The sequence below is a fragment of the Oncorhynchus gorbuscha genome, unplaced genomic scaffold, assembly GCF_021184085.1.
Source record: "Oncorhynchus gorbuscha isolate QuinsamMale2020 ecotype Even-year unplaced genomic scaffold, OgorEven_v1.0 Un_scaffold_689, whole genome shotgun sequence".
Classification (NCBI taxonomy): Eukaryota; Metazoa; Chordata; class Actinopteri; order Salmoniformes; family Salmonidae; genus Oncorhynchus; species Oncorhynchus gorbuscha.
In genome coordinates this window covers 152,645-167,500 of record NW_025745765.1, presented here as the reverse complement: position 1 = coordinate 167,500, position 14,856 = coordinate 152,645, and the positions used below count along the sequence as shown (strand labels likewise).

The 14,856-nt window shown below is 49.4% G+C and overlaps 1 protein-coding gene across 1 annotated transcript in view; it reads left to right on the top strand.

Annotated features, from left to right (window-relative positions):
• Positions 1-13,815, top strand: part of LOC124019818 (FERM, ARHGEF and pleckstrin domain-containing protein 1-like) — a 20,954-nt gene extending 7,139 nt beyond the window's left edge. Inside the window, exons 2-4 of the mRNA XM_046335251.1 lie at positions 9,104-9,319; positions 10,923-11,027; positions 13,711-13,815. Coding sequence (XP_046191207.1) covers positions 9,149-9,319; positions 10,923-11,027; positions 13,711-13,764 — 330 coding nt within the window. The 5' untranslated portion in view covers positions 9,104-9,148 and the 3' untranslated portion in view covers positions 13,765-13,815. The remainder of the gene's footprint in view (positions 1-9,103; positions 9,320-10,922; positions 11,028-13,710) is intronic.
• The last annotated feature ends 1,041 nt before the right edge of the window (positions 13,816-14,856 follow it).

Here is a 14,856-nt window from a genome sequence, read left to right as displayed (position 1 = left end):
CGGTGTAGTGGTGTAGTGGTGTTGCTGCTCTGAAGGCCCGGTGTAGTGGTGTTGCTGCTCTGAAGGCCCGGTGTAGTGGTGTTGCTGCTCTGAAGGCCCGGTGTAGTGGTGTTGCTGCTCTGAAGGCCCGGTGTAGTGGTGTTGCTGTTCTGAATGCCCGGTGTAGTGGTGTAGTGGTGTTGCTGCTCTGAAGGCCCGGTGTAGTGGTGTAGTGGTGTTGCTGCTCTGAATGTCCGGTGTAGTGGTGTTGCTGCTCTGAAGGCCCGGTGTAGTGGTGTTGCTGTTCTGAATGCCCGGTGTAGTGGTGTTGCTGCTCTGAAGGCCCGGTGTAGTGGTGTAGTGGTGTTGCTGCTCTGAAGGCCCGGTGTAGTGGTGTAGTGTTGTTGCTGCTCTGAATGCCCAGTGTAGTGGTGTTGCTGCTCTGAAGGCCCGGTGTAGTGGTGTAGTGGTGTTGCTGCTCTGAAGGCCCGGTGTAGTGGTGTTGCTGCTCTGAAGGCCCGGTGTAGTGGTGTTGCTGTTCTGAATGCCCGGTGTAGTGGTGTTGCTGTTCTGAAGGCCCGGTGTAGTGGTGTTGCTGCTCTGAAGGCCCGGTGTAGTGGTGTAGTGGTGTTGCTGCTCTGAATGCCCGGTGTAGTGGTGTTGCTGCTCTGAAGGCCCGGTGTAGTGGTGTTGCTGCTCTGAAGGCCCGGTGTAGTGGTGTTGCTGCTCTGAAGGCCCGGTGTAGTGGTGTTGCTGCTCTGAAGGCCCGGTGTAGTGGTGTTGCTGCTCTGAATGCCCGGTGTAGTGGTGTAGTGGTGTTGCTGCTCTGAAGGCCCGGTGTAGTGGTGTTGCTGCTCTGAATGCCCGGTGTAGTGGTGTTGCTGCTCTGAATGCCCGGTGTAGTGGTGTTGCTGCTCTGAAGGCCCGGTGTAGTGGTGTTGCTGCTCTGAAGGCCCGGTGTAGTGGTGTTGCTGCTCTGAAGGCCCGGTGTAGTGGTGTTGCTGCTGCTCTGAAGTGCCCGCTGCTGAAGGCCCGGTGTAGTGGTGTTGCTGCTCTGAAGGCCCGGTGTAGTGGTGTTGCTGCTCTGAAGGCCCGGTGTAGTGGTGTTGCTGCTCTGAATGCCCGGTGTAGTGGTGTAGTGGTGTTGCTGCTCTGAATGCCCGGTGTAGTGGTGTAGTGGTGTTGCTGCTCTGAATGCCCGGTGTAGTGGTGTTGCTGCTCTGAAGGCCCGGTGTAGTGGTGTTGCTGCTCTGAAGGCCCGGTGTAGTGGTGTAGTGGTGTTGCTGCTCTGAAGGCCCGGTGTAGTGGTGTTGCTGCTCTGAATGCCCGGTGTAGTGGTGTAGTGGTGTTGCTGCTCTGAAGGCCCGGTGTAGTGGTGTTGCTGTTCTGAATGCCCGGTGTAGTGGTGTTGCTGCTCTGAATGCCCGGTGTAGTGGTGTTCCCTATGGATGTTTTTGACCAGGGCCAATAGGGAATAGGATGCCAGTTTGGATCCTTTTGACCAGGGTCCATAGGGAATAGGGTGCCATTTTGGAGGCTTTTGACCAGGGTTCTACTGTAGCTGAAATACTGACTTATCTCTGGGGATCTACTGTAGCTGAAATACTGACTTATCTCTGGGGATCTACTGTAGCTGAAATACTGACTTATCCCTGGGGATCTACTGTAGCTGAAATACTGACTTATCTCTGGGGATCTACTGTAGCTGAAATACTGACTTATCCCTGGGGATCTACTGTAGCTGAAATACTGACTTATCCCTGGGGATCTACTGTAGCTGAAATACTGACTTATCCCTGGGGATCTACTGTAGCTGAAATACTGCTATTTTTCTTGGAAGGTCGCATGTTCTGTCGTCTGTCAAATCCCTCAACCTATGATGCTGTCACCTATTTAGTCTTTAGATCAGTCAACAGGAGAATATTGGAAGGAACTTGTATAGGATGAGATGAATTCAGCCCGGTTAGGGTTAGGGGGGTTAGGGTTAGGAGATGAATTCAGCCCGGTTAGGGTTAGGGTTAGGAGATGAATTCAGCCCGGTTAGGGTTAGGGGGTTAGGGTTAGGAGATGAATTCAGCCCGGTTAGGGTTAGGGGGGTTAGGGTTAGGAGATGAATTCAGCCCAGTTAGGGTTAGGGGGGTTAGGGTTAGGAGATGAATTCAGCCCGGTTAGGGTTAGGGTTAGGAGATGAATTCAGCCCGGTTAGGGTTAGGGGGGTTAGGGTTAGGAGATGAATTCAGCCCGGTCATGGTTAGGGTTAGGAGATTAATTCAGCCCGGTTAGGGTTAGGGTTAGGGGGTTAGGGTTAGGAGATGAATTCAGCCCGGTCATGGTTAGGGTTAGGGGGTAAGGGTTAGGAGATGAATTCAGCCCGGTTAGGGTTAGGGTTAGGGGGTTAGGAGATGAATTCAGCCCGGTCATGGTTAGGGTTAGGGGTTAGGGTTAGGAGATGAATTCAGCCCGGTCAGGGGGTTAGGGTTAGGAGATGAATTCAGCCCGGTCATGGTTAGGGTTAGGGGGTTAGGGTTAGGAGATGAATTCAGGGTCATGGTTAGGGTTAGGGTTAGGGTTAGGGTTAGGAGATGAATTCAGCCCGGTCATGGTTAGGGTTAGGGTTAGGGGGTTAGGGTTAGGAGATGAATTCAGCCCGGTCATGTCTGGTCTGGTCTGATGACCTCACTGCTTTGGAACGTTGTGTTTTGTAGACAGTAAAGTGCTCTCCGTTTGTGTTGTGTTCCAAACATTCAGTCGCACACATGTAGGTAGTGGGAGCGACCGCGCAAACGGATCTCCGTTGGCTCCATTAGTGTCGACCCCTCCAGGGGGTGGAGGAGCAGGGCTGTGGTTCCACATCTCCGTTAGTGTTGACCCCTCCAGGGGGTGGAGGAGCAGGGCTGTGGTTCCACATCTCCGTTAGTGTCGACCCCTCCAGGGGGTGGAGGAGCAGGGCTATGGCTCCGTTAGTGTTGACCCCTCCAGGGGGTGGAGGAGCAGGGCTATGGCTCCGTTAGTGTTGACCCCTCCAGGGGGTGGAGGAGCAGGGCTGTGGTTCCACATCTCCGTTAGTGTCGACCCCTCCAGGGGGTGGAGGAGCAGGGCTATGGCTCCGTTAGTGTTGACCCCTCCAGGGGGTGGAGGAGCAGGGCTGTGGCTCCGTTAGTGTCGACCCCTCCAGGGGGTGGAGGAGCAGGGCTGTGGCTCCGTTAGTGTCGACCCCTCCAGGGGGTGGAGGAGCAGGGCTGTGGCTCCGTTAGTGTTGACCCCTCCAGGGGGTGGAGGAGCAGGGCTGTGGCTCCGTTAGTGTTGACCCCTCCAGGGGTTCGAGGAGCAGGGCTGTGGCTCCGTTAGTGTTGACCCCTCCAGGGGGTCGAGGAGCAGGGCTGTGGTTCCACATCTCCGTTGGCTCAGTTTGTGTCGACCCCTCCAGGGGGTCGAGGAGCAGGGCTGTGGTTCCGCTGACGTTGAGGAGGATGGCCTGAGGGCTGAGGGACAGAGGTATGCTCCGTCTCAACCTCCTTTAATCCTTCTGTGTGTCTGTCTATATCAACGTTACTGTCTAGTTTAGTCTGTCCCAGCTAAAATACCATTGGGTTTTCTAGACTTGTTTCGTCGTCATGGAGGAGTCTAGTGACTCACCTGCAAGCTGGCTGAAATGTTGCTGTGTTAGCTGTTAGGTCACTGACCACCGATGGGGTTCACTCCCTCAGATGAAGTGCTCTCTGATTCAGAAAGAGAAGTCCTCTATCTGGCCTGGTTTAGACAGGGAAGTCCTCTATCTGGCCTGGTTTAGACAGGGAAGTCATTTATCTGGCCTGGTTTAGACAGGGATGTCCTCTATCTGGCCTGGTTTAGACAGGGATGTCCTCTATCTGGCCTGGTTTAGACAGGGATGTCCTCTATCTGGCCTGGTTTAGACAGGGATGTCCTCTATCTGGCCTGGTTTAGACAGGGATGTCCTCTATCTGGCCTGGTTTAGACAGGGAAGTCCTCTATCTGGCCTGGTTTAGACAGGGAAGTCCTCTATCTGGCCTGGTTTAGACAGGGAAGTCCTCTATCTGGCCTGGTTTAGACAGGGAAGTCCTCTATCTGGCCTGGTTTAGACAGGGAAGTCCTCTATCTGGCCTGGTTTAGACAGGGAAGTCCTCTATCTGGCCTGGTTTAGACAGGGTAGTACTGCATCTGGCCTGGTTTAGACAGGGAAGTATTGCATCTGGCCTGGTTTAGACAGGGAAGTACTGCATTTGGCCTGGTTTAGACAGGGAAGTACTGCATTTGGCCTGGTTTAGACAGGGAAGTACTGCATCTGGCCTGGTTTAGACAGGGAAGTATTGCATCTGGCCTGGTTTAGACAGGGAAGTATTGCATCTGGCCTGGTTTAGACAGGGAAGTACTGCATCTGGCCTGGTTTAGACAGGGAAGTACTGCATCTGGCCTGGTTTAGACAGGGAAGTACTGCATCTGGCCTGGTTTAGACAGGGAAGTACTGCATCTGGCCTGGTTTAGACAGGGAAGTACTGCATCTGGCCTGGTTTAGACAGGGAAGTACTGCATCTGGCCTGGTTTAGACAGGGAAGTACTGCATCTGGCCTGGTTTAGACAGGGAAGTACTGCATCTGGCCTGGTTTAGACAGGGAAGTACTGCATCTGGCCTGGTTTAGACAGGGAAGTACTGCATCTGGCCTGGTTTAGACAGGGAAGTACTGCATCTGGCCTGGTTTAGACAGGGAAGTACTGCATCTGGCCTGGTTTAGACAGGGAAGTCATTTATCTGGCCTGGTTTAGACAGGGAAGTCCTCTATCTGGCCTGGTTTAGACAGGGAAGTACTGCATCTGGCCTGGTTTAGACAGGGAAGTATTGCATCTGGCCTGGTTTAGACAGGGAAGTATTGCATCTGGCCTGGTTTAGACAGGGAAGTACTGCATTTGGCCTGGTTTAGACAGGGAAGTACTGCATCTGGCCTGGTTTAGACAGGGAAGTACTGCATCTGGCCTGGTTTAGACAGGGAAGTATTGCATCTGGCCTGGTTTAGACAGGGAAGTATTGCATCTGGCCTGGTTTAGACAGGGAAGTACTGCATCTGGCCTGGTTTAGACAGGGAAGTACTGCATCTGGCCTGGTTTAGACAGGGAAGTACTGCATCTGGCCTGGTTTAGACAGGGAAGTACTGCATCTGGCCTGGTTTAGACAGGGAAGTACTGCATCTGGCCTGGTTTAGACAGGGAAGTACTGCATCTGGCCTGGTTTAGACAGGGAAGTACTGCATCTGGCCTGGTTTAGACAGGGAAGTACTGCATCTGGCCTGGTTTAGACAGGGAAGTACTGTATCTGGCCTGGTTTAGACAGGGAAGTACTGTATCTGGCCTGGTTTAGACAGGGAAGTACTGTATCTGGCCTGGTTTAGACAGGGAAGTACTGTATCTGGCCTGGTTCATACTGTTAGACAGACTGTATCTGACCTGGTTCTCACAGTAATTGTCTGTCCTTTTTTGGGCTGAATACTTATATTCCCATGGCAACCTGTGTCTGTTCTGGAAACAGGCCATGGCCTTGCTGCTCCGGCTGGGTCTCTGTCCACCCAGGCAGGGAGGGTTGCTGCTCTGGCTGGGTCTCTGTCCACCCAGGCAGGGAGGGTTGCTGCTCCGGCTGGGTCTCTGTTCTCTGTCTCTGTCCACCCAGACTGGGAGGGCTGCTTGCTTCCTGAAACAGGCCATGGCCTTGCTGCTCCGGCTGGGTCTCTGTCCACCCAGGCAGGGAGGGTTGCTGCTCTGGCTGGGTCTCTGTCCACCCAGGCAGGGAGGGTTGCTGCTCTGGCTGGGTCTCTGTTCTGTCTCTGTCCACCCAGGCAGGGAGGGCTGCTTGCTTCCTGAAACATCAATGGAACTTCTGTAACTAAAAAAAGCTGTAGCAAGAGAATAGATGGACACAACAACATTTATAGGTTGTTAGTATCAAAAACAACACTCTGTCCTCTGAAGCAGTGGTTTTCAGCTGGTTGTGCCTCAGGACCCAAATTCAACCAGGTTGTCTCAGTCTTGACCCAATATTTGCGTCGCCAAAATACAATCTGGAAAACTATTTATTTAATACTTTGAATATATTGATATTAAATGTAGCAATTAAATAACAAAGGAACAACATTTCCACTTCATTCATTGTCAATAATAACATTTTGCCGTCTTGATGAAGAATGCTAATAAACTTCCTGGTTTGAGACACTAAATCAACCTAAATAGCCCTGCTAATAAACTCCCTGGTTTGAGACACTAAATCAACCTAAATAGCCCTGCTAATAGAATATTAATAAACTCCCTGGTTTGAGACACTAAATCAACCTAAATAGCCATGCTAATAGAATATTAATAAACTCCCTGGTTTGAGACACTAAATCAACCTAAATAGCCCTGCTAATAAACTCCCTGGTTTGAGACACTAAATCAACCTAAATAGCCCTGCTAATAGAATATTAATTAACTCCCTGGTTTGAGACACTAAATCAACCTAAATAGCCATGCTAATAGAATATTAATAAACTCCCTGGTTTGAGACACTAAATCAACCTAAATAGCCCTGCTAATAAACTCCCTGGTTTGAGACACTAAATCACCCTAAATAGCCCTGCTAATAGATTATTAATAAACTCCCTGGTTTGAGACACTAAATCACCCTAAATAGCCCTGCTAATAGAATATTAATAAACTCCCTGGTTTGAGACACTAAATCACCCTAAATAGCCCTGCTAATAGAATATTAATTAACTCCCTGGTCTGAGACACTAAATCAACCTAAATAGCCCTGCTAATAGAATATTAATAAACTCCCTGGTTGGAGACACTAAATCAACCTAAATAGCCCTGCTAATAAACTCCCTGGTTTGAGACACTAAATCACCCTAAATAGCCCTGCTATTAGAATATGAATAAACTCCCTGGTTTGAGACACTAAATCAACCTAAATAGCCCTGCTAATAAACTCCCTGGTTTGAGACACTAAATCACCCTAAATAGCCCTGCTAATAGAATATTAATTAACTCCCTGGTTTGAGACACTAAATCACCCTAAATAGCCCTGCTAATAGAATATTAATAAACTCCCTGGTTTGAGACACTAAATCAACCTAAATAGCCCTGCTAATAGAATATTAATAAACTCCCTGGTTTGAGACACTAAATCAACCTAAATAGCCATGCTAATAGAATATTAATAAACTCCCTGGTTTGAGACACTAAATCACCCTAAATAGCCCTGCTAATAAACTCCCTGGTTTGAGACACTAAATCACCCTAAATAGCCCTGCTATTAGAATATGAATAAACTCCCTGGTTTGAGACACTAAATCAACCTAAATAGCCCTGCTAATAAACTCCCTGGTTTGAGACACTAAATCACCCTAAATAGCCCTGCTAATAGAATATTAATTAACTCCCTGGTTTGAGACACTAAATCACCCGGAATAGCCCTGCTAATAGAATATTAATTAACTCCCTGGTTTGAGACACTAAATCAACCTAAATAGCCCTGCTAATAAACTCCCTGGTTTGAGACACTAAATCACCCTAAATAGCCCTGCTAATAAACTCCCTGGTTTGAGACACTAAATCACCCTGAATAGCCCTGCTAATAGAATATTAATTAACTCCCTGGTCTGAGACACTAAATCAACCTAAATAGCCCTGCTAATAAACTCCCTGGTTTGAGACACTAAATCAACCTAAATAGCCCTGCTAATAGAATATTAATTAACTCCCTGGTTTGCGACACTAAATCACCCTAAATAGCCCTGCTAATAGAATATTAATTAACTCCCTGGTTTGAGACACTAAATCACCCTAAATAGCCCTGCTAATAAACTCCCTGGTCTGAGACACTAAATCACCCTAAACAGCCCTGCTAATAGAATATTAATTAACTCCCTGGTTTGCGACACTAAATCACCCTAAATAGCCCTGCTAATAGAATATTAATTTACTCCCTGGTTTGAGACACTAAATCAACCTAAATAGCCCTGCTAATAAACTCCCTGGTCTGAGACACTAAATCACCCTGAATAGCCCTGCTATTAGCTCCCTGGTTTGAGACACTAAATCACCCTAAATAGCCCTGCTATTAAACTCCCTGGTTTGAGACACTAAATCACCCTGAATAGCCCTGCTAATAGAATATTAATAAACTCCCTGGTTTGAGACACTAAATCACCCTAAATAGCCCTGCTAATTAACTCCCTGGTTTGAGACACTAAATCACCCTAAATAGCCCTGCTAATAGAATATTAATAAACTCCCTGGTTTGAGACACTAAATCACCCTAAATAGCCCTGCTAATAAACTCCCTGGTTTGAGACACTAAATCACCCTAAATAGCCCTGCTAATAAACTCCCTGGTTTGAGACACCAAATCACCCTAAATAGCCCTGCTAATAAACTCCCTGGTTTGAGACACCAAATCACCCTAAATAGCCCTGCTAATAAACTCCCTGGTTTGAGACACCAAATCACCCTAAATAGCCCTGCTAATAAACTCCCTGGTTTGAGACACTAAATCACCCTAAATAGCCCTGCTAATAACCTCCCTGGTTTGAGACACCAAATCACCCTAAATAGCCCTGCTAATAACCTCCCTGGTTTGAGACACCAAATCACCCTAAATAGCCCTGCTAATAACCTCCCTGGTTTGAGACACCAAATCACCCTAAATAGCCCTGCTAATAACCTCCCTGGTTTGAGACACCAAATCACCCTAAATAGCCCTGCTAATAACCTCCCTGGTTTGAGACACCAAATCACCCTAAATAGCCCTGCTAATAACCTCCCTGGTTTGAGACACCAAATCACCCTAAATAGCCCTGCTAATAACCTCCCTGGTTTGAGACACCAAATCACCCTAAATAGCCCTGCTAATAAACTCCCTGGTTTGAGACACTAAATCAACCTAAATAGCCCTGCTAATAAACTCCCTGGTTTGAGACACCAAATCACCCTAAATAGCCCTGCTAATAAACTCCCTGGTTTGAGACACCAAATCACCCTAAATAGCCCTGCTATTAGCTCTATATGGGAAAACTTCCATCTTCAGATATGTCCTTGTTTTCAGAGTGGATCCTGTACGTGTCTCCCTGTCTGTCCCCAGGTGTGTGAGGGTAGTAGAGAGGCTGATTCTGCTGACTGAGGCACCATGGTGGAGCCAGGGGACAGGGAGTTTGCTGGACAGAGGCTGGGGATCCCAGAGAGTTTCGGGGTGTCTACCCTGGAACCAGGTCAGCGACCCCCAACCACGCCCCCAGGACGACAGGTCTCTATCCGGGTACAGCTGCTGGACGACGTCACCGAGGTCTTCGACATCTCAGTGAGTACAGGAACTATTTAGCTCTATGGGAGGAATGACATGCTGGAGCAACCACAATGCTTTAGATGAGGACTATAGTTCCCAGGCTCTGATACCAATGAGGTCTATAGTTCCCAGGCTCTGATACCAATGAGGTCTATAGTTCCCAGGCTCTGATACCAATGAGGTCTATAGTTCCCAGGCTCTGATACCAATGAGGTCTATAGTTCCCAGGCTCTGATACCAATGAGGTCTATAGTTCCCAGGCTCTGATACCAATGAGGTCTATAGTTCCCAGGCTCTGATACCAATGAGGTCTATAGTTCCCAGGCTCTGATACCAATGAGGTCTATAGTTCCCAGGCTCTGATACCAATGAGGTCTATAGTTCCCAGGCTCTGATACCTGATAGTAACCTGGTGTGTGTTCTGCTCTGTAACCTAGTGTGTGTTCTGCTCTGTAACCTGGTGTGTGTTCTGCTCTGTAACCTGGTGTGTGTTCTGCTCTGTAACCTGGTGTGTGTTCTGCTCTGTAACCTGGTGTGTGTTCTGCTCTGTAACCTGGTGTGTGTTCTGCTCTGTATCCTGGTGTGTGTTCTGCTCTGTAACCTGGTGTGTGCTCTGTAACCTGGTGTGTGTTCTGCTCTGTAACCTGGTGTGTGTTCTGCTCTCTCCACAGCAACGAGCCCCAGCCAAGGCTCTGTTTAACCTGGTGTGTGTTCTGCTCTCTCCACAGCAACGAGCCCCAGCCAAGGCTCTGTTTGACCTGGTGTGTGTTCTGCTCTCTCCACAGCAACGAGCCCCAGCCAAGGCTCTGTTTAACCTGGTGTGTGTTCTGCTCTCTCCACAGCAACGAGCCCCAGCCAAGGCTCTGTTTGACCTGGTGTGTGTTCTGCTCTGTGTAACCTGGTGTGTGTTCTGCTCTCTCCACAGCAACGAGCCCCAGCCAAGGCTCTGTTTGACCTGGTGTGTGTTCTGCTCTGTAACCTGGTGTGTGTTCTGCTCTCTCCACAGCAACGAGCCCCAGCCAAGGCTCTGTTTGACCTGGTGTGTGTTCTGCTCTGTAACCTGGTGTGTGTTCTGCTCTGTAACCTGGTGTGTGTTCTGCTCTGTAACCTGGTGTGTGTTCTGCTCTGTAACCTGGTGTGTGTTCTGCTCTGTAACCTGGTGTGTGTTCTGCTCTGTAACCTGGTGTGTGTTCTGCTCTGTAACCTGGTGTGTGTTCTGCTCTGTAACCTGGTGTGTGTTCTGCTCTCTCCACAGCAACGAGCCCCAGCCAAGGCTCTGTTTGACCTGGTGTGTGTTCTGCTCTGTAACCTGGTGTGTGTTCTGCTCTGTAACCTGGTGTGTGTTCTGCTCTGTAACCTGGTGTGTGTTCTGCTCTGTAACCTGGTGTGTGTTCTGCTCTGTAACCTGGTGTGTGTTCTGCTCTGTAACCTTGTGTGTGTTCTGTAACCTGGTGTGTGCTCTGTAACCTGGTGTGTGCTCTGTAACCTGGTGTGTGTTCTGCTCTGTAACCTGGTGTGTGTTCTGCTCTCTCCACAGCAACGAGCCCCAGCCAAGGCTCTGTTTGACCTGGTGTGTGTTCTGCTCTGTAACCTGGTGTGTGTTCTGCTCTCTCCACAGCAACGAGCCCCAGCCAAGGCTCTGTTTGACCTGGTGTGTGTCCATCTGAACCTGGCTGAAAGAGACTACTTTGGTCTCCAGTACCAGAACCCCAGGAGGATGATGGTGAGACAGAAGTTCTTTATACACTATGATGTGTCCCAAATGGCTCCCTGTAGTCTATAGAGCTCACTACCTCTGCCCAGAGCCTTATGCCCTGTAGTCTATAGAGCTCACTACATCTGCCTTATGCCCTGTAGTCTATAGAGCTCACTACATCTGCCTTATGCCCTGTAGTCTATAGAGCTCACTACATCTGCCTTATGCCCTGTAGTCTATAGAGCTCACTACTTCTGCCTTATGCCCTGTAGTCTATAGAGCTCACTACCTCTGCCCAGAGCCTTATGCCCTGTAGTCTATAGAGCTCACTACCTCTGCCCAGAGCCTTATGCCCTGTAGTCTATAGAGCTCACTACCTCTGCCCAGAGCCTTATGCCCTGTAGTCTATAGAGCTCACTACCTCTGCCCAGAGCCTTATGCCCTGTAGTCTATAGAGCTCACTACCTCTGGCCAGAGCCTTATGCCCTGTAGTCTATAGAGCTCACTACCTCTGCCTTATGCCCTGTAGTCTATAGAGCTCACTACCTCTGGCCAGAGCCTTATGCCCTGTTGTCTATAGAGCTCACTACCTCTGCCTTATGCCCTGTAGTCTATAGAGCTCACTACCTCTGGCCAGAGCCTTATGCCCTGTAGTCTATAGAGCTCACTACCTCTGCCCAGAGCCTTATGCCCTGTAGTCTATAGAGCTCACTACCTCTGCCTTATGCCCTGTAGTCTATAGAGCTCACGACCTCTGGCCAGAGCCTTATGCCCTGTAGTCTATAGAGCTCACTACCTCTGGCCAGAGCCTTATGCCCTGTAGTCTATAGAGCTCACTACCTCTGGCCAGAGCCTTATGCCCTGTAGTCTATAGAGCTCACTACCTCTGCCCAGAGCCTTATGCCCTGTAGTCCATAGAGCTCACTACCTCTGCCTTATGCCCTGTAGTCTATAGAGCTCACTACCTCTGCCCAGAGCCTTATGCCCTGTAGTCTATAGAGCTCACTACCTCTGCCTTATGCCCTGTAGTCTATAGAGCTCACTACCTCTGCCCAGAGCCTTATGCCCTGTAGTCTATAGAGCTCACTACCTCTGGCCAGAGCCTTATGCCCTGTAGTCTATAGAGCTCACTACCTCTGCCCAGAGCCTTATGCCCTGTAGTCTATAGAACTCACTACCTCTGGCCAGAGCCTTATGCCCTGTAGTCTATAGAGCTCACTACCTCTGCCTTATGCCCTGTAGTCTATAGAGCTTACTACCTCTGGCCAAAGCCTTATGCCCTGTAGTCTATAGAGCTCACTACCTCTGCCCAGAGCCTTATGCCCTGTAGTCTATAGAGCTCACTACCTCTGCCCAGAGTCTTATGCCCTGTAGTCTATAGAGCTCGCTACCTCTGGCCAGAGCCTTATGCCCTGTAGTCTATAGAGCTCACTACCTCTCTCAATACTGGCCCCTGGACAGTGGTACTGGTGTCTCTCAATACTGGCCCCTGGACAGTGGTACTGGTGTCTCTCAATACTGGCCCCTGGACAGTGGTACTGGTGACTCTCAATACTGGCCCCTGGACAGTGGTACTGGTGACTCTCAATACTGGCCCCTGGACAGTGGTACTGGTGTCTCTCAATACTGGCCCCTGGACAGTGGTACTGGTGTCTCTCAATACTGGCCCCTGGACAGTGGTACTGGTGACTCTCAATACTGGCCCCTGGACAGTGGTACTGGTTACTCTCAATACTGGCCCCTGGACAGTGGTACTGGTGTCTCTCAATACTGGCCCCTGGACAGTGGTACTGGTGTCTCTCAATACTGGCCCCTGGACAGTGGTACTGGTGACTCTCAATACTGGCCCTGGACAGTGGTACTGGTGTCTCTCAATACTGGCCCCTGGACAGTGGTACTGGTGACTCTCAATACTGGCCCCTGGACAGTGGTACTGGTGTCTCTCAATACTGGCCCCTGGACAGTGGTACTGGTGTCTCTCAATACTGGCCCCTGGACAGTGGTACTGGTGTCTCTCAATACTGGCCCCTGGACAGTGGTACTGGTGTCTCTCAATACTGGCCCCTGGACAGTGGTACTGGTGACTCAACAGAACAGAGCCATCCAGGCTCAGGGTCAGACAGGAACAGAGCCATCCAGTCTCAGCTGTATTAGAGACAGGCTCAGGGTCAGACAGGAACAGAGCCATCCAGTCTCAGCTGTATTAGAGACAGGCTCAGGGTCAGACAGGACCAGAGCCATCCAGGCTCAGGGTCAGACAGGAACAGAGCCATCCAGGCTCAGGGTCAGACAGGAACAGAGCCATCCAGTCTCAGCTGTATTAGAGACAGGCTCAGGGTCAGACAGGAACAGAGCCATCCAGTCTCAGCTGTATTAGAGACAGGCTCAGGGTCAGACAGGACCAGAGCCATCCAGTCTCAGCTGTATTAGAGACAATCTCAGGGTCAGACAGGACCAAAGCCATCCAGTCTCAGCTGTATTAGAGACAGGCTCAGGGTCAGACAGGACCAGAGCCATCCAGTCTCAGCTGTATTAGAGACAGGCTCAGGGTCAGACAGGACCAGAGCCATCCAGTCTCAGCTGTATTAGAGACAGGCTCAGGGTCAGACAGGAACAGAGCCATCCAGTCTCAGCTGTATTAGAGACAGGCTCAGGGTCAGTATTAATGAAGTGTTTCTGAAGCGTGTTGTTGTTTGTGGTTTTCCTGTAGGTCTGGTTGGACCTGCTGAAGCCCACCCTGAAACAGATCAGACGTGAGTACTGAGAGGACCGCCCTGTATAGTACTAGTGGAATATAGTACTGAGAGGACCGCCCTGTATAGTACTAGTGGAATATAGTACTGAGAGGACCGCCCTGTATAGTACTAGTGGAATATAGTACTGAGAGGACCGCCCTGTATAGTACTAGTGGAATATAGTACTGAGAGGACAGCCCTGTATAGTACTAGTGGAATATAGTACTGAGAGGACAGCCCTGTATAGTACTAGTGGAATATAGTACTGAGAGGACAGCCCTGTATAGTACTAGTGGAATATAGTACTGAGAGGACCGCCCTGTATAGTACTAGTGGAATATAGTACTGAGAGGACCGCCCTGTATAGTACTAGTGGAATATAGTACTGAGAGGACCGCCCTGTATAGTACTAGTGGAATATAGTACTGAGAGGACAGCCCTGTATAGTACTAGTGGAATATAGTACTGAGAGGACAGCCCTGTATAGTACTAGTGGAATATAGTACTGAGAGGACCGCCCTGTATAGTACTAGTGGAATATAGTACTGAGAGGACCGCCCTGTATAGTACTAGTGGAATATAGTACTGAGAGGACCGCCCTGTATAGTACTAGTGGAATATAGTACTGAGAGGACAGCCCTGTATAGTACTAGTGGAATATAGTACTGAGAGGACAGCCCTGTATAGTACTAGTGGAATATAGTACTGAGAGGACCGCCCTGTATAGTACTAGTGGAATATAGTACTGAGAGGACCGCCCTGTATAGTACTAGTGGAATATAGTACTGAGAGGACCGCCCTGTATAGTACTAGTGGAATATAGTACTGAGAGGACCGCCCTGTATAGTACTAGTGGAATATAGTACTGAGAGGACAGCCCTGTATAGTACTAGTGGAATATAGTACTGAGAGGACAGCCCTGTATAGTACTAGTGGAATATAGTACTGAGAGGACCGCCCTGTATAGTACTAGTGGAATATAGTACTGAGAGGACCGCCCTGTATAGTACTAGTGGAATATAGTACTGAGAGGACCGCCCTGTATAGTACTAGTGGAATATAGTACTGAGAGGACAGCCCTGTATAGTACTAGTGGAATATAGTACTGAGAGGACCGCCCT